Here is a 19,294-nt window from a genome sequence, read left to right on the forward strand (position 1 = left end):
TGCACCCTTACTACTGTGAAAAAATCCATAGAATAGCTAGAAAGGGGGTGTGCTCAATCCATCTGAAGCTATCCACTGAAGCTTCCTTCTGAAGTTATGTCTGTACTACTAAGGAATATTAAACTTGATTGTGAGGAATGAGTGTGTTGAATGAGTGCTCCTGGGAAAATGAAGAATACAGCATGACACAATACTGTACCTGGGTCTTGAATATGGGAGATATCAAGACCCTCTTGTAGTCTGATGATGACAACACCATGCTGCAAGTCAAAGGCATCACTGAAACACAACCGTACAGCTTGTTACTAACACTGAAGAGGGAATTTAGTATAAGAATAGATGGCCAAAGTGATTTCAATCACAGGAAAGCATGTGATGTAGGGTGAAATTGCCTCTATATGCTGATCTTGGGTTTAGCATTTTCCCGTCTAATGGTTAAGGTCAGGATTGGGAAGGGGAAGCTGATCCTAGATCTGTACCTAGGGGAAACTTCACCCTAGAGCAAACCATGTAGTCAGTCAAACTAGATACACTTACTGGATGATGTTGATATACATTTCCACATCTTTCATCTCGCCATCACTCCAGTTGTTCTTAAAGCCCATCACAAGTGTGTTGGGCTTCAAACGCCCCAAACCTGTGGCCTTGAAGATGAAAAATGTTTACATCAACATATTAATATTGGAAGGCCATTACCCGACTCTTTCAATAAAAATCCCTTGAACAACATGCACAAAGTGTAGTCATAACTACCTCTTTATGCGGCAGATAGCCTAGTGGTTAGAGCATTGGACCAGTAACTGAAAGGTTGCAAGATCAAATCCCTGAGCTGACAAGGTAAAAATCTGTCGTTCTGCCCCTGAACAAGGCAGATTAACCCCCTGTTCCTAGGCCGTCATTGTAAATAAGAATTTGTTCTTAACTGACTTGCCTGGTTAAATAAAAAAAATTAAAAAAACAAGGTTAGATGGTGATTGGCACATTGAAAAAGATCATGATAGACAAGAGCCTGGGAACCAGTTAATTTGTGCCATCATGCCACTCCTTTCCACTCCTGGTCATGAAAAATACTTAACATGATAGCATAAACAGATCTGGGACCAGGCTAGGCAGACACCATACTGAGGATATACCACATATTATAGCAGTGCACTGCAGAACAATCACCTGTAAAAGGTACTGAGCTCCATGTCTCAGGTCTTCAGCAAACACAGGGGTGTAGAAGGCCTTGATGCGATTCTTCAGCAGCCAGCGCTGGTAGCGGGCATGATCAAGAGACATCTCCTTGAAGTTTGGCCGACGGGACACCTTAGGATAATGAAACAATCAAAGCTGTTACTCCTAAAAATATAAGTAAGCTGTAAACTATATGTAAGATGTATACTGTGTATGTACAGAGATGCTTTGTAGTTGATAAGGCTTAGCGGCTAGGCTTGTAATGATACGTACCGTGCGGACGTGGCCACACACCATAAGGCCTACGTTCTTAGTGAATGCGTTTACCAGATGGAGTAAAGCAGGCCGGGCATTGGGGTATCCAGTCATCACCAGACACTGGGGTCTATCCCGTATGAAAAAAATAAATAAATAATCGATTTACGTTTTTCAGGATACATGTGACATTTTTAAATTGGCCAAATAATGTATTCTTTTAAAAAATGTATTTACTAGATTTTAATACATTCCAACAAATATTAAGTATTGTACTTACAGTAAAATCTATATATACGTATGTGTGTAAAATTGAAATCACAATATCTGTTAAATGGATCAGAAAATGCGTTTAAAAATACATTCTGGAATGCATTAATGTATTTTAGATTTTTTTTTTTACATATATATTAGGTAAATATATTAAAACATTTATTTGGAAATGTTTTGTGAAATATATTCCAACAAGCCCTTAAAAATTATTTGTACATTTTTTTTTAATTAAAATGTATGGCAAATATACAAAATGTGCCAAATCATATTGTAACAAAATGCAATGGAACATTAGTAGGCGCAGTGTACAAACTTAACCTTTAAATCACAGAACGCAACATGACACAATAAAACCACCTAAAGCCTAAGCCCTGTCTACTAAGCTATATGGAACTGTTTTAAGAAGGTCATACCAAGGATCATTTAGCGCTTTGATTTGGAATTTTAAGACTGATTGAAGAATAAAAAAATATTTAAAAAAATTGTTTGATGAAAAACAATTGTGGGCCTTACTGCTATTAGTCCATACAAAAGCACTGAATAACAAATTCACTACAACAGTCCCCCCCAAAAATCTAAAGGAAATTTGTTCTGAAGTGAGACAGGGATGTTGCTAGGCCTGTTCATTAGCCCCCCTAAATAAATCAATATATCAGTCAATATATTTTCTCTGTGATTTTTTTTTCTTCCGACAACCGTTCCATCACATCTTAAACTTCATATCGGGCGGGCACTAGGACCTGGGGGAGGCTGCTGCTGCAGAGGCTGCTGCACACGCTTGTGACTGTTAGACCTACCTGTAGCTAACATTTTGGAAAAGGCTCTGACACAACGAATTCATGCAGATAGGCTACGATGTGAATGTGTGGTAAGTTAGAACAGAGAGAGAGAGAGTATTCACTACTATAGACTTTGGTCATAATCAAAGCTTTGTTAACCAATACGTTTCATTTTTTATTTTTATTTCACCTTTATTTTACCAGGTGGGCCTGTTGAGAACAAGTTCTCATTTACAACTGCGACATGGCCAAGATAAAGCAAAGCAGTGCGACAAAAACAACAACACAAAGTTACACATGGGATAAACAAACGTACAGTCAATAACACAATAGAAAAATCTATATACAGTAAGATTAGGGAGGTAAGGCAATAAATAGGCCATAGTGGAAATAATGACAATTTAGCATTAACACTGAAGTGATAGCTGTGCAGATGATGATGTGCAAGTAGAGATACTGGGGTGCAAAATAGCAAAGAAATAATAACAATATGGGGATGAGGGAGTTGGGTGGGCTATTTACAGATGGGCTGTATACAGGTACAGTGATCGGTAATCTGCTCTGACAGCTGATGCTTAAAGTTAATGAGGGAGATATGATATGTCTCCAGCTTGAGTGATTTTTGCAATTTGTTCCAGTCATTGGCAGCAGAGAACTGAAAGGAAAGGTGGCCAAATGAGGTGTTGACTTTGGGGATGACCAGTGAAATATACCTGCTGGAGCGTGTGCTAAGGGTGGGTGTTGCTATGGTGACCAGTGTGCTGAGATAAGGCGGGGCTTTACCTAGCGAAGACTTATAGATGACCTGGAGCCAGTGGGTTTGGCGACGAATATGTAGCAAAGGCCAGCCAACGAGAGCATAGAGGTCGCAGTGGTGGGTAGTATATGGGGCTTTGGTGAAACGAATGGCACTGTGATAGACTACATCTAATTTCCTGAGTAGAGTGTTGGAGGCGATTCTATAGGATACTCAGTTTTACGAGGGTATGTTTGGCAGCATGAGTGAAGGAGGCTTTGTTGCGAAATTTAATTTTGGATTGGAGATGCTTAATGTGAGTCTGGAAGGAGCGTTTACAGTCTAACCAGACACCTAGGTATTTGTAGTTGTCCACATATTCTAAGTCAGAACGTGCAGAGTAGTGATGCTAGTCGGGCGGGTGGGTGCGGGCAGCGATCGGTTGAAGAGCATGCATTTGGTTTTACTTGCATTTAAGAGCAGTTGTAGGCCACAGAAGGAGTGTTGTATGCCATTGAAGCTCGTCTGGAGTGTTGTTAACACAGTGTCCAAAAAAGGGCCAGAAGTACACAGAATGGTGTCGTCTGCGTAGAGGTTGATCAGAGAATCACCAGCAGCAAGAGCGACATCATTGATATATACAGAGAAAAGATTCGGCCCGAGAATTGAACCCTGTGTCACCCCCATAGAGACTGCCAGAGGTCAGGATAACAGGCACTCTGATTTCACACACTGAACTCTATCTCAGAAATAGTGAACCAGGCAAGGCAGTCATTTGAGAAACCAAGATTATTTAGTCTGCCGATAAGAATGTGATGATTGACAGAGTTGAAAGCCTTGGCGAGGTCAATGAAGACGGCTGCAAGGTACTGTCTTTTATCCATGGTGGTTATGATATCGTTTAGGATCTTGAGTGTGGCTGAGGTGCACCCATGACCAGCTCGGAAACCAGATTGCATAGCGGAGAAGGTATGGTGGGATTCAAAGTGGTTGGTAATCGGTTTGTTAACTTGGCTTTCGAAGACTTTAGAAAGACAGGGCAGGATGGATATAGGTCTGTAACAGTTTGGGTCTGGAGTGTCTCCCCCTTTGAAGATGGGCAGCTTTCCAATCTTTAGGGATCTCAGACGATACGAAAGAGAGATTGAACAGGCTAGTAATAGGGGTTGCAATAACTGCGGCAGATAATTTTAGAAAGAGAGGGTCCATATTGTCTAGCTTAACTGATTTTGCAGCTCTTTCAGAACATCAGCTATCTGGATTTGGGTGAAGGAGAAGCGGGGGGAGAGGGGGGCATGGGCAAGTTGCTGCGGGGAGTGCAGAGCTGTTGCCTGGGGTAGGGGTAGCCAGGTGGAAAGCATGGCCAGCCGTAGATAAATGCTTATTAAAATTCTCGATTATTGTAGATTTATCAGCGGTGACAGTGTTTCCTAGCCTCAGTGCTGTGGGCAGCTGGGAGGAGGTGCTCTTATTCTCCATGGACTTTACAGTGTTCCAAAACTTTTGGGGATTAGTGCTACAGGATGCAAATTTCTGTTTGAAAAAGCTAGCCTTTGCTTTCCTGACTGTGTATATTGGTTCCTGACTTCCCTGAAAAGATGCTGATGCAGTACGCCACAGGATGTTTTTATGCTGGTCATGGGTAGTCAAGTCTGAGTGAACCAAGGACTATATCTGTTCTTAGTTCTACATTTTTTGAATGTGACATGCTTATTTAAGATGGTGAGGAAAGCACTTTTAAAGAACAACCAGGCATCCTCTACAGATGAGATGAGGTCAATATCCTTCCAGCATACCCGGATCAGGTCGATTAGAAAGGCCTGCTAGCTGAAGTGTTTTAGGGAGGGTTTGACAGTGATGAGGGGTGGTCGTTTGACCGCGGACCCATTACGGACGCAGGCTATGGGGCAGTGATCCCTGAGATCCTGGTTGAAGACAGCAGAGGTGTATTTAGAGGGCAAGTTGGTCAGGATGATAACTATGAGGGTGCCTATGTTTACGGATTTAGTGAGGCTGCCTGTAAGTTACAGTGTAATAGACGTTGCGAGATGGCTAACGTTAATGTTTACGGTGTCTTTTAAATTCGACATAAGTCATGTGGCGATGATATCTAATTAACATTGTATTTAACGTAGTTTTGCTATCTGTGCCAGGCTATAAATGAGACAGATGACGAAACATCATGCACATATATTTTCATACTCAATTGCTTTCATTCAGTAGGCCATTGCAAAACAATTATCAGTGGGTCATGTGTAGAAAAGGGGACATAGTGTTGATCACAATGTCATTGTATTATCCTCAATTTCTCAACTGTAGGCTAGCTAACGACTAACGTTAGATGGATATACGGATATTCTTCAAGAGATGCAGTGCCAGCAGCTCTGTCGAAGGCCAATCCGGTGAGAAATGAATATTTTCCCAGTTCAAACAAACAAATTCAAACTGAAACTGATTATCACATATTAAGCCTTGAGTTGGATTTGTGTGACCTACTTCTAATAGGTTGCCGCCGCTACAATATATTTAGTCAGAATGCATTTGTATTGTACATGTCACATCCTAATTTAAAGGACTACAAAAATTCTACACGTTAATGTTAATTTTCTTTTGTGAATCTTGCATTCAATTGCACACAACAAGCTTCCATTCCCCCGTCACAATGGGATTCATGGCTGATTTAACTCATAATTACCAGTTGTGTAGGGCCATTCAGGTGTATTTTTCCCAAATGTGGTAAATTAGTTACCGCTTGGTTATGCACGCACCATAACACCTCTAACCGTCCACTGTATAATACCACTCATTGGAAGCACAATACCAACATATACACTTTCACATATTGTGGAGCATTGTACAATGTATCGTTTTTGTTTAAATTGATAAAAACTGAAATAAAAGAGTAATTTAAGATAATGGTAAAGACTAATTTAAGATCCCGAATTTGCATTTTAGATGATAATGAATGGACAGGGCGACCTGATCCTAGATCAGTACTCTTGCTCTGAGACACTTGGTATAAATGGGCCCTGATGTTGAACATTGAATGTTGTTGCTGAAGTACACAACGTCAAGGTGCAGGATTCATTCCATAGTACGTGGGTATTATTTTAGTAGTGTGCAGTATGATGTGTAACAGTTACGCTGATGCTCCTCTAAAAGGACCTGCTGCTGTGCTACCTGAAGTTTTTGACGTGGTCCTCTACACCAGTGAGAAGGAGGCAGTGTGTCAGGGCATGGTTATAGATCAAGGCTTGAGTGGAGGAGCCCCAGTTAACATCTGTGTGGGAATAAAATGAAAAAAGAATGAAGAAAAAATAAAACAATAGATTAGAGACAAATATTGAACAGAAGTGTAACAACAGCCGACATCAACACTAGAATATAGTGAAAATACATGTAGTATTATAATATGTGTGTATGAGAAAGACACAGTGTTCTTACAGCAAAGAGAAAATACTGCCCATAGTTTTCTGTCCCAGATTACATTCAAATACTATGTGAGAAGAGGACCATTTACCTGGTTTCTTATAGCTGACATATACATAGAGAGCCAAGACAATGATATTGGTCATAAGGGCGGCCCACCAGTTTACAACAAACATGACAGCACAACAAAGTACGGCTCCAGCCAGCGAGACCCACTTATTGAAATATTTGAAGCTTGGCCGCCATCCTATTTAGAAGGGAGAGAGTACAATGTACAGTAGAACAAAACATTAACAATAAATTAATATTGACAAAACACAGGCTGGGAATATATATGTAGTGACATCAGTGTGTAAAAACAACAGAGTTAGAACGTCATTTAACCCTTTACACTCGTGGGAATTGGCCTATAGGGACAGGGCTGAATTGAAATGTTTCTTACGGAAGAAATATAACAGCATTTGCATAACCATGGTAGCCATTGAAAGGGAAAAGTTTGGAGATAATGGGAAAATTATTAGACCAAAGGTGGAGACAGTTCACCTGACACAATGATGAATCCAAACATTACACTGTTGAATTTATGTGCATTTTACATTTATTGTACTTTTCACCGCGTTTGTTGATAGCGAAATCTGAAAATACTCTGGATACATGATAAGAATATTCCTGGAAAGACAAAAAATTACAAAGGTTTGAGTGAGAGGACTAACTAGTGTCGCCAAGTGGCCAAACACCTCTCCAAAGTGTGCACAGTTCTTAAGTCATTTTAATGCACTTTTATGACTCAAAGAAGAGTCTTCAACTATAAGGTGCCTTTTGAACACTCCTAGCTGTGCCGTTGAGTATCTAAAGCAAGCACGCTTGTAGTTTTTTTGTTTGGAACACAACCCGGCATCCCCACCATCACACAATTACTGTTGTTGTTTACACAATCCAAAAACGGTCCATTATAAATCGCAATCTGGGTCAGTTGGGAATCATTTGAAAGCTTGTTCTATTGCCAACATGCCTAGCTAAGTTATAAAATATGATATTACAGTGTTAAGCTTACATAAAGCAATTCAGGGAAACAGATAATCATTTTGGTGCGCATAGAAAAGAGTCATGATTGCATTCAGGTGTGTGTGCCGTGGCGAACTTGAGTTTTATGATATGGAAATGTGAAGTGCACATTTGGACTCAAGGGTGTTTAGCAAAATACATAGTCCACTTAATTTGCAGCATTTCCCTCACTCAGACAACAAAAACATTTTTTAAAGTTGCCCAATTAGCGGGAGAGATGGGGGAAACTTCTTGTCGCACTGGGTGCTCAAATTCAGAAGGGGTGTCAGTCAAAACCCATCCAGTGCTGGGAAGAGAAGAGCCAGCCCACTGGAAACACCACATAATTTCAACGTGGATATAATTGGGTAATATTTGGTTGAGATGTTGATCAATATAATTACAACCTACAGTTGAAGTCAGAAGTTTACATACACTTAGGTTGGAGTCATTATAACTTGTTTTTCAACCACTCCACAAATTTCTTGTTAACAAACTATAGTTTTGGTAAGTCGGGTAGAACATCTACCAACAATTGTTTACAGACAGATTATTTCACTTATAATTCACTGTATCACAATTCCAGTGGGTCAGAAGTATACATACACTAAGTTGACTGGGCCTTTAAACAGCTTGGAAAATTCAAGAAAATTATGTCATGGCTTTAGAAGCTTCTGATAGGCTAATTGACTTAATTTGAATCAAATGGAGGTATACCTGTGGATGTATTTAAAGGCCTACCTTCAAACTCAGTGACTCTTTGCTTGACATCATGAGAAAATCAAAAGAAATCTACAAAAAATTGTAGACCTCCACAAGTCTGGTTCAACCTTGGGAGCAATTGTCAAACGCCTGAAGGTACCACGTTCATCTGTGCAAACAATAGCACGCAAGTATAAACACCATGGGACCATGCAGCAGTCATACCGCTCAGGAAGGATACGCGTTCTGTCTCCTAGAGATGAACGTACTTTGGTGCGAAAACTGCAAATCAATCTCAGAACAACAGCAAAGTGAAGATGCTGGAGGAAACAGGTACAAAAGTATCTATATCCACAGTAAAATGAGTCCTATATTGACATAACCTGAAAGGCTGCTCAGCAAGGAAGAAACCACTGCTCCAAAACCGCCATAAAAAAGCCAGACTATGGTTTGCAACTGCACATGGGGACAAAGATTGTACTTTTTGGAGGATTGTCCTCTGGTCTAATGAAACAAAAATAGAACTGTTTGGCCAGAATGACCATCGTTATGTTTGGAGGAAAAAGAGGGATGCTTGCAAGCCGAAGAACACCATCCCAACTGTGAAGCACGGGGGTGGCAGCATCATGTTGTGGGGGTGCCTTGCTACAGGAGGGACTGGTGCACTTCACAAAATAGATGGCTTCATGAGGCAGGTAAATTATGTGGATATAGTGAAGCAACATCTCAAGACATCAGTCAGGAAGTTAAAGCTTGATCACAAATGGGTCTTCCAAATGGACCATGACCCCAAGCAAACTTCCAAAGTTGTGGCAAAATGGCTTAAGGACAACAAAGTTATTGGAGTGGTCATCACAAAGCCCTGACCTCAATCCTATAGAAGATTTGTTGGCAGAACTGAAAAAAGCGTGTGCGACCATGGAGGCCTACAAACCTGACTCGGTTACACCAGCTTTATCAGGAGGAATGGGCCAAAATTCACCCAACTTATTGTGTGACGCTTGTGGAAGGCTACCCGAAACGTTTGACCCAAGTTAAACAATTTAAAGGTAATGCTACCAAATACTAATTGAGTGCATGTAAACTTCTGACCCACTGGGAATGTGATGAAAGAAATAAAAGCTGAAATTAATCATTATCTCTACTATTATTCTGACATTTCACATTCTTAAAATAAAGTGGTGATCTTAACTGACCTAAGACAGGGAATTTCTACTAGGATGAAATGTCAGGAATGGTGAAAAACTGAGTTTAAATATTTGGCTAAGGTGTATGTAAACGTCCAACTTCAACTGTAAGCCTAAAGGTAGAGACAATAAGTAGACAAAGTGACAGAATAAATTCAACCACACCTCTGTCCATTGAAGTCCACAAAGCATATTACATGGAACAAACAGTTACATGACCTACAGAATGGTCAAGCAAGTTAATGTTTCCGACATTTTCGTACCACTTAACAACTATTGATTTAGAACCACGGAGAGTTACCGCAAGTCGCAAAGAAAACAGGAGCTGCCTCCACTATTCCAGCACCATCAACTTCAACATTTCAACATCATCAAATCACCTTTAGTGTAATACAGTGACAACAAAAAGATACCAAAAACAATTTAGTCCAGTCAAAGTAAGCAAAATATGATGTGGTTGTCCATGTATCTGATTTCTGTGCGTGTGTGCGTGCATGTTCGTACAAGTAGAAAAACCATGTTGACTCACCCTACTTGCAGAGAAACGCCAATGCCATCCTCCTCTCTTTCATGTTGACGCCATGGTCTATCACTCTATCATACAATACACACTTTTATTTTTTGCTGTCTTAGGCTACCCGGCTAAAATGCTTGCTCGCTAGCCTAACTTCCTTTCATGGGCAACGTTAGTTAGTTATCATTAGCCTTCTACATCTAGCTACATATTGAACTCCCATTCTCTCCGGCCAGGGGCACAATGTATGAATTACTGGTTGGATCAGAATCGCTATTATAATCATTGGCCAGTATGGAGAATTAAGTAAAACCACAAGTCCAAATCCATATCTCCATCCATGGCTAATTTAGGAAAGGGACAATTTTAGCTAGCTAGCAACCGGAAGACAACAACACGAGATGAAACAATTTAAGGTATTTCTGTCAATGACGCATGCTCTTAATGCGATTTGATAGGAGTGAGGCCAAGTCCAAACTGTCTACCCGTAACACTTTTTTTGGTGCGCCAGGACCATTCACAGTTGAGCTCACTCAGTTTAGCTCAACGCTGATTGGCTATTCTTTAAATAAACAATTTATCAAGGGAGGCCAAATGCTCACTGGATTCCCTTGCATTCAATGCTTCGGGCGGCAACAATGTCATACTGTTTTGGAATAGACAGCATCAGATAGATGGCCTACACATACAGAGACGAGGGGTGCTGTTGCTTTCTCCGGTGAGATACATTCAGCCACTTGCTAATTGAAGGGAAATGATGAAACACAGAGAGAGGAAAGCTAAATAATTGTATGTTTTTTTCATGGTCATTTTGGGGAGAGGCCTGGGTTCCCTTGGCATCCATGAATACATGCCACTCGTTATCACTGTGCTTTTAACCATCTAAAAGCACAACCAAATTCCAATGGAAAAACAATGTTAGATTTTTGGTTTAGTTGTCACCAAATGTCCATCACTGCGCTTTCAACCATATATAAGCACAGCAAAGTTCAAATGGGAAGATAATGTCAGATATTTTGTTTATTTATAACCAAATCACCTGGATTGCAGTTGAGGTGACATTAAAAGTACATGGTGCAAGGTCAATTCTGTTTGAGATTACTCACAGATTATTACAGCAATTGTGTAGATATTCACAAACCTGACACAACCTTTGCATGCTATCTTGAACATGCACACTGTATATGATTACATAAGAAGAAATGTATAGTTACAGTAACATCTAAACTTCAAAACAGCAAGATGGCGCCCGCAGACATGGCAGCTCGGCTTCTAGCTCCTTAGCAACTTTGCAGTATTTAGTTTCTTTTGTGTGTTATTTCTTACACTATTATCCCAGAACGTTTTTTGTGTTATTAAATACAGCTGGAAATTGGTTTTGGATATCAGATCGTTGGTAACTCACCAGCACTACGACCAGGAATACGACATTCCCGAATTGGATCCTTTGTTCCAACCCCCCAGGGCAATTGGACATATCCTAGAGGCTCCTCCAAGAATCCACCGGCGGAGAAGAGGTATTCGGAGTAGCATTCTAGTCCGACTCAGGAGGCAGGCACACCATCCACCACTTCCGAGTATATTACTTGCTAATGTTCAGTCTCTAGACAATAAAGTAGACGAGCTCAGGGCGAGGATCTCCTTCCAAAGAGACATCAGGGACTGTAACATACTCTGTTTCACAGAATCATGGCTCTCTCCGGATATACTATCCCCATCCATACAGCCAGCTGGGTTCTCAGTACATCACGCAGACAGGAATAAAGAACTCTCTGGGAAGAATAAGAGCGGTGGTGTATGTTTCATGATTAACCACTCATGGTGTGATTGTGATAACGTACAGAAACTCAAGTCCTTTTGTTCACCCAACCTAGAATAACTCACAATCAAATGCCGACCGTATTACCTCCCAAGAGAACTCTCTTGTTATAGTCACAGCTGTGTATATTCCCCCCCAAGCCGATACCACGACGGACCTCAAGGAACTACACTGGACTTTATGCAAACTGAAAACCACATATGCTGAGGCAACATTTATTGTAGCTGGGGATTTTAACAAAGCACTTTTGAGAAAAACGCTACCGAAATTCTATCAATACATTGACTGTAGTACTCGCGCTGGGAAAACACACGGCCACTGCTATTCTCTCTTCTGGGATGTCTACAAGACCCTCCTCTGCCCTCCCTTTGGCAAAACAGATCATGACTCCATTTTGCTCCTCCCTTCCTATAGGCAGAAACTCAAACAGGAAGTACCTGTGCTAAGATCTATTCAACGCTGGTCTGAGCAATTGGAATCCATGGTTCAAGATGGTTTTGATCAAGCGGACTGGGATACGTTCCGATTATCCTCAGATGATAACATTGATGTATACACGGACACGGTGACTGAGTTCATTAGGAAGTGTATAGGGGATGTTGTTTCCACTGTGACTATTAGAACCTACCCAAACCAGAAACCATAGATAGGTGGCAGCATTCGCGCTAAACTGAAAGCATGAACCAACACATTTAACATTGGCAAAGTGACTGGGAAAATGGTTGAATACAAATATTGTAGTTATTCCCTTCGTAAGGCAATCAAATAGGCAAAACGTCAGTACAGAGACAAAGTGGAGTCGCAATTCAACAGCTCAGACACGTGGCAGGGTCTATAGACAATCATGAATTACAAAGGGAAAACCAGCCACGTCGCAGACACCGATGTCTTGCTCCCAGACAAGCTAAACACATTCTTCGCCCGCTTTGAGGATAACACAGTGCCATCGACGTGGCCCTCTCCCAAGGACTGGGGGCTCTCCTTCTCTGTGTCCGGCGTGAGTAAGACATTTAAGCGTGTTAACCCTTGCAAGGCTGCCGGCCCAGGGGGCATCCCTAGCCGTGCTCTTAGAGCATTTGCAGATCACCCTGTAGCACTCACTTCTGTCATCATGAAGTGCTTTGAGAGGCTAGTTACAGATCATATCATCTCTACCTTATCTGACACCCTAGACCCACTTCAATTTGCTTACCGCCTCAATAGATCCACAGACAATGCAATCGCCATTGCACTGCACACTGCCCTATCCCACCTGTACTAGAGGAATACTTATGTAAGAATACTGTTCATTGACTATCTCAGCCTTCAACACCATAGTACCCTCCAAGCTCATCATCAAGCACAGTGTCCTGGGTCTGAACCCCGTTTTGTGCAACTGGGTCCTGGACTTCCTGATGGGCCGCCCCCAGGTGGTGAAGGTAGGAAACAACCCTTCCACTTCATTGATCCTCAACACGTGGGCCCCACAAGAGTGCATACTCAGCCCCCTCCTGAACTCCCTGTTTACCTGTGACTGCGTGGCCACACACGCCTCCAACTCGATCATCAAGTTTGCAGACGACACAACCATAGTAGGCCTGATTACCAAAAATAATGAGACAGTCTACAGGGAGGAGGTGAGGGCCAGGAAAATAACCTCTCCCTCAACATCAACAAAATGAAGGAGCTTCAGGAAAAAGCAGAGGGAACATGCCCCTTTCCACATTCACGGGACCGAAGTGGAGAAGGTGGAAAGCTTCCAGTTCCTCGGCGTACACATTCACTGACGATCTGAAATGGGCCACCAACACAGACAGTGTGGTGAAGAAGGCGCAACAGCGCCTCTTCAACCTCAAGAGGCTGAAGAAATTTGGCTTGGCCCCAAAGACCCTCAAATACTTTTACAGATGCACAATTGAGAGCATCCTGTCGGGGTGTATCACTGCCTGGTATGGCAACTGCACCGGCCACAACCGCAGGGCTCTCCAGAGGGGGGTGTGGTTGGATAGTTGCATCTGAGCCCCATCATTGGAGGCACACTGCCTTCCCTCCAGGACACCTGCAGCATCCGATGTAACAGGAAGGCCAAAAATATAATCAAGGACATCAACCACCCGAGCCACGGCCTGTTCATCCCGCTACCGTATCATCCAGAAAGCGAGGTCAGTAGAGGTGCATCAAAGCTGAGACCGAGAGACTGAAAAACAGCTTCTATCTCAAGACCATCAGACTGTTAAAAAGCCATCACTAGCCAGCTATCACCCAGGTAATCAACCCTGCACCTTAGAGGCTGCTGCCCTATATACATAGACATGGAATCACTGATCACTTTAATAATGGAACACTAGTCACTAATAATGTTTACATACTGCTTTACTCATTTCATATGTATATACTGTTTCTATTCTACTGTATTTTAGTCAATCCGACATTGCATTTTAGTGAATCCGACATTGCTCGTCCTAATATTTATATATTTCTTAAATTCATTATTTTACTATTAGATTTGTGTGTATTGTTGTGAATTGTTAGATATACTGCACGGTTGGAGTTAGGAACACAAGCATTTTGCTGCATCCACAGTAACATCTGCTAAATATGTGTATGTGACAAATACAATTTGATTTGATTTGAAAATGATCTCTAAACAATTATTCTCATGATAGTACATTGGTAATAATCAGTGACAAATATCATAGCAGGACTTGATTAAAACCCAGGATGGGAAACCAAAGGGTAACTATAGATAAATTCTCCAGTAGGAGGTGCTGCCCGGCCTATTGTTTTTTTCTGATAGTGGATATAATGTTGAAGATCTGACATTGTTTTAAACGTACAAATTCAACATATTTTACACAATGTTTGTTTATGTTGAAATTGGGTTACCGTGATGATGTATAGCATGTTACTGTACAGCCGCTGCATTCCAATTTAGGATTTATCAGTCAGATCTGCCATTTTCAACCCGTATATGGCTACGAGTGTAAAGGGCAACGATTAATTTGAATGAAAAGTGAATATATCGGAGAGTACATATATCAAAACCAATCCTTACCTGGAGAGTTGGCCAGAGATGCATGGAACACAGAAAAGTTTATCAAGGCATATGAGGCCAGAAAGAAGTTTGAAATGATGGGAGCAATGACATTCAGCTCAGCTAAGGGGAGAAATCACAAATAAAACTATAAATAGACTGATACATGAGTGATTTTGTACACTGTAGTAATCTGTTTGTTGGCCAGTTTGGAAACTAGAATGACTTCATTACCCATAATGCTCAATAATGTACAAAAAAACCTACCAATAAGAATGAAGGCCAGACCAATACAGAAGGTGAGGACGTAGCCCCGTAAAGGTTCATTGTTCTTTCCATATCCCTTAGCAAAGACATGGAGGCCTGGGTAGATGTTGTCCTTGCACAAAGCCTAAACAGCCACACAAATACATTGAGAAACCAAATCCAAGCATATAAAGTGGGAAAGGTCTAACATCCAATTCAATTGACTGGACATACCGTATACTCATTTTTGACATAATATTGGATATCTAAAATAATGTCTAAGGGGCAGTTTCCCGGACACAGATTAAGCCGCATACGTGTCTTTTTGTTGAGCAAAACTTTTTGTGGAATGTACTACGCTGCGTTCAGACCCCCGCACACTCAAGGTCGTCGAGATATATAGTTTCCTTGTAGGCCTATTTGGCAGGAAACTGTGAAGAGAGCTGTAGCCTATTGCCTCTTTCAGTTTCTGAGTCTTTTATTAAAGAATGTGAAACACAAATGTTGTGTTTATTTGCTGCTTTTCATTAAATCATGTAGCTGTTCTTTAGGCTTTGGGCAGAATATATTTTGTAGCATAGGCTACCGAATTTATGACAATAAACAGTTCATGTGAAAAAGGCCGATATTTGGTTGTTTCAATTGAAAAAATACTCTTTGTCACATGACAATAGCAATAGCAACATTATGATTTTAGAGACACAAAGTAACAATAGCCTCTATGATTAAAGGGATCGGAGTCCATCTACTATTGGGCTCTCACCATCATCATCATTATTTACGTCATTCAAATTCACCAAATCATTTTGTTTACAAGCCCACTAGGCTACTCATTTGTTTTCATTAAAAGTCCTGAATGATAGATAGGAAAATACCATACCATTGGGTGTTTGCCTAGGCTATCTTACACTATTGCACACAATAGCCTTCAGTCTCCAATCCGATGCACAGAAACTGTAGAAAAGGCCCAAGGAGTTGGTGGAATACTCCTTTAATTCGTTGCCATTTACTCAGCTGGACCAGGGGTGCTCTAATTAGGTCAGGTGGAAATGTCAGACAGATCTCAACTCCATAAAAGGAGGAAATTGCCATCGCCTGATCTCGCTGCTTTCTCTTCCTTAACTCCATCTGATCCAGAAGTTCGGTGCGTCCATGAATCCACCGACTATGTTACCTTTCATCTGAATTATCTGTGGCGATCGGGAGAGTGGGCCATTGAGTTATTGTTTATAGGTTTTACCGCGGAGCGCGGCTTGGAGCGCACGCTTCAAACATATTGCATAATTGGCCTATGAGGATCCGTAGGGCCGTGATCATTGACAATTCACATTACACAATATGTTTGAAGCCGCGCTCCGCGGTAAAACCTATAAACAATAACTCAATGGCCCACTCTCCCGATCGCCACAGATAATTCAGATGAAAGGTAACATAGTCGGTGGATTTACGTGGATTCATGGACGCACCGAACTTCTGGATCAGATGGAGTTGAATTATATGAAACATTAACTCATTACCTTGATGCTTTCTTTGTAACATCTTGTAGACCCTGCTGCAAATCAAGCAGATAATCAACATAACTGTTTTTGCATCGCATGCTATCTCACAACAGCTGTTTGTCACTTGACTGTCATTCAGAAAAATCCTGGATTAACTGATGATGGTTGACAATAACACTAGGCCTAACCTAACAGCTGGATACCAAATGCACATCTAACAAGTAGGTAAATTAGCCTACCCATAGCCTATTGAAGAACCAAGCAAGTTAGGTGACTTTCGGGTAAAAGCGTTCGATTTTGCAATTGCATAAATCGTTTTGGATTTGTGTGCCCATAAAAACTGTTTTCACGGCATGGCTTAAATGATCATTATCAACATTTGATAAAGCGGTGCTGCCATTATTAGCGCATCATCTCATAGACTCAGCAAGACTTTTGTCCAACTGATGCTCCATAAGGGGTCAATGGGTTTCTTAGTGTATTCATGATTGATTCGAATGAAGCTTTCAGAACATTCTCACTTTGCCTACTGGTCATCTGGAGACTTTCCTATGTGCAGTGCAGGTCAGTTATATTTTTGTCTCCTTTTCATATCGAAAAAATGGTAGCTTATTGATCACAGAGCGACCAGCAAGCTGTCACATTTTTATTTATTTATTTTATACAATATTCTGCCCATATGAACAAATGTATATACAGTATATTCTCCATTGGCATGCTTTTAGGTCCAGGCCCAATCTGTGTCTGGGAAACCGGCCGTAAAAATGTACTCCTCGAAAATACTCAAAACATAACAAATACTGAAGGAGGGTTCTCACCTGGAAGACTTTTGGGGCACTGACGAGAGAGGCCAGGGCTGATGACAGTGTGGCAGAGAAAATACCAGCAGTGATCAGAGGTCCAAACCCAGACACCAAACTCATGACCTAGCCAACAACAAGCCTAGACGTTACTTCACTAGTTGGCACCTTCAATGATATCAGGCAACACACACATTCTCTCATGAACTGAGATTAAACTACAGCTATTGAAAAGATTGAAATGCAAAAACAAACGTCATGTTATAGAGGGTACCATAGGGGTGCTAAGCCATTAGTGGTAGTGGGGAGAAAGTAATGCAAAGTCATGGCAAAACACCTCAAGGTATAAGAGCATGTCAGAAAATACAAAAAGATTAGTGCTAACCATGACCAACTTGTAAAAGGCTTGCAGTGTGTGTTCATAACAAAAAAACAACAACAGCAAGGTGTATTGTTCAACTCTATGTCTGCCGTGCAAACCAATCGACAAGTGCCTTTGTCAGTAATGCCATGTAAGTGCACTTGGCTTTGGTACTGGGTAACCCTGTACCACTTGCCTATGATATCAGTGTCACAAAGAGGGTGGGTGCCTACGCACAGTGGTTGCTGTCAATGGTCTCATTCAAGACCTAGAGAATGCCTTGTGACTCACAACACAAGCACTATTATCCCAGCTCCCATTGTTTACCACTAACTAACACTGCAAGCCCCTACAGCTATTGTCAAAAATTCAAGCAGAAAGGAGAATAGCGTAGTGAGAGAAATGCAGCTTCTGAACTGCCGTGAGAGACAGAATAATTATTTGCAGCCCATTTTATCACTAAATTGCCCAACACTAACCCAAATCAAATTCTCAGCGCTCCACATCAAACAACTACCATGGTATTAAAGGATCATATAAGGTTACCCTCTCTTTTATAAGGCTCTATTTCAGGTGACTATTTTAAAGAATAATTCCTTTTGGGAAAAAAGCATATCTGAAAACATCCAATCAGAGCATTGTGATAGACTAGAGGTCAACTTTCAGCAGAGGTAGGAGACCTGCTTCTACCAGTAGTTCGAATGAAAATCAGAATCGGGGTGGGGGTTATAATGCGTGAGACTATTTTAAAGGGGACGGTTCACCTAAATTTCAAAATTACGTATTGGTTTTCTTCCTGACAGCGACCAGGTAAACAAAACCAAAGCAAGGTGTCTTACCTTGTCCATAAACTGCTTACAGGGTAAGGAAACCAATATGCAGTGTTGTAGTTTGGGTGAACTATCCCTTTAAGCTGTAGGCTCTCTGGCTAAACTTTGTTACATCATGTGAGGTTAATAATTATTGGAGGTGTATGTTAATGTCAACGTTAAGAGAATCCTACACATCACCCCAGGCCCAGACATACTTGGAAATCGTTCATAAGTCCAAATTTGCAGCCTCCTTCCTTACAAATCGAGAAGTCATAACCAAGTGTGCAGGCAGCATCCGTGCAGTTCAAGTCACTGACACTGGAGGTATCATTGTGATCGCCAGTGGCGTCTCTAAGGATACAAGATCCTGTAAGAAAGGATGAGAATATTAACTTGAGTCTTCAATTAACTAATTGTGGAATTTTTATTCATTTTAAATAGTGTACTCGTTTTGCTACTGTCACTTCATGTTCATTTTATAAAGAGAAAGATTACCAGTAGAAACAGTCACTGCCACATAAGTAATTCCAGTTATAAGGATGGCCAAAAGAGTGCCCTTTGGAATGGCTGACTGAGGATCCTGGAGGACAGAACAAAATATTTCTCAATGTTTTGTTGTGAATACATTAAAAACGCATGACAGTTTTAG

General features: G+C 41.1%; 1 protein-coding gene across 1 annotated transcript in view; it reads right to left on the reverse strand.

Annotated features, from left to right (window-relative positions):
- The window catches only part of slc12a2l (solute carrier family 12 member 2-like), a 46,304-nt gene that overhangs the window by 6,687 nt on the left and 20,323 nt on the right, over nt 1–19,294 (reverse strand). The window contains exons 9-19 of the mRNA XM_021606767.3: nt 19,141–19,225; nt 18,861–19,012; nt 17,491–17,598; nt 15,195–15,318; nt 14,949–15,050; nt 6,740–6,895; nt 6,400–6,499; nt 1,450–1,561; nt 1,168–1,308; nt 538–644; nt 200–279 (exon numbers count right to left, since the gene is read on the reverse strand). Coding sequence (XP_021462442.3) covers nt 200–279; nt 538–644; nt 1,168–1,308; nt 1,450–1,561; nt 6,400–6,499; nt 6,740–6,895; nt 14,949–15,050; nt 15,195–15,318; nt 17,491–17,598; nt 18,861–19,012; nt 19,141–19,225 — 1,267 coding nt within the window. The remainder of the gene's footprint in view (nt 1–199; nt 280–537; nt 645–1,167; nt 1,309–1,449; nt 1,562–6,399; nt 6,500–6,739; nt 6,896–14,948; nt 15,051–15,194; nt 15,319–17,490; nt 17,599–18,860; nt 19,013–19,140; nt 19,226–19,294) is intronic.

This window comes from Oncorhynchus mykiss, chromosome 6, assembly GCF_057628025.1.
Source record: "Oncorhynchus mykiss isolate SJ-2025 chromosome 6, ASM5762802v1, whole genome shotgun sequence".
Taxonomy (NCBI): Eukaryota; Metazoa; Chordata; class Actinopteri; order Salmoniformes; family Salmonidae; genus Oncorhynchus; species Oncorhynchus mykiss.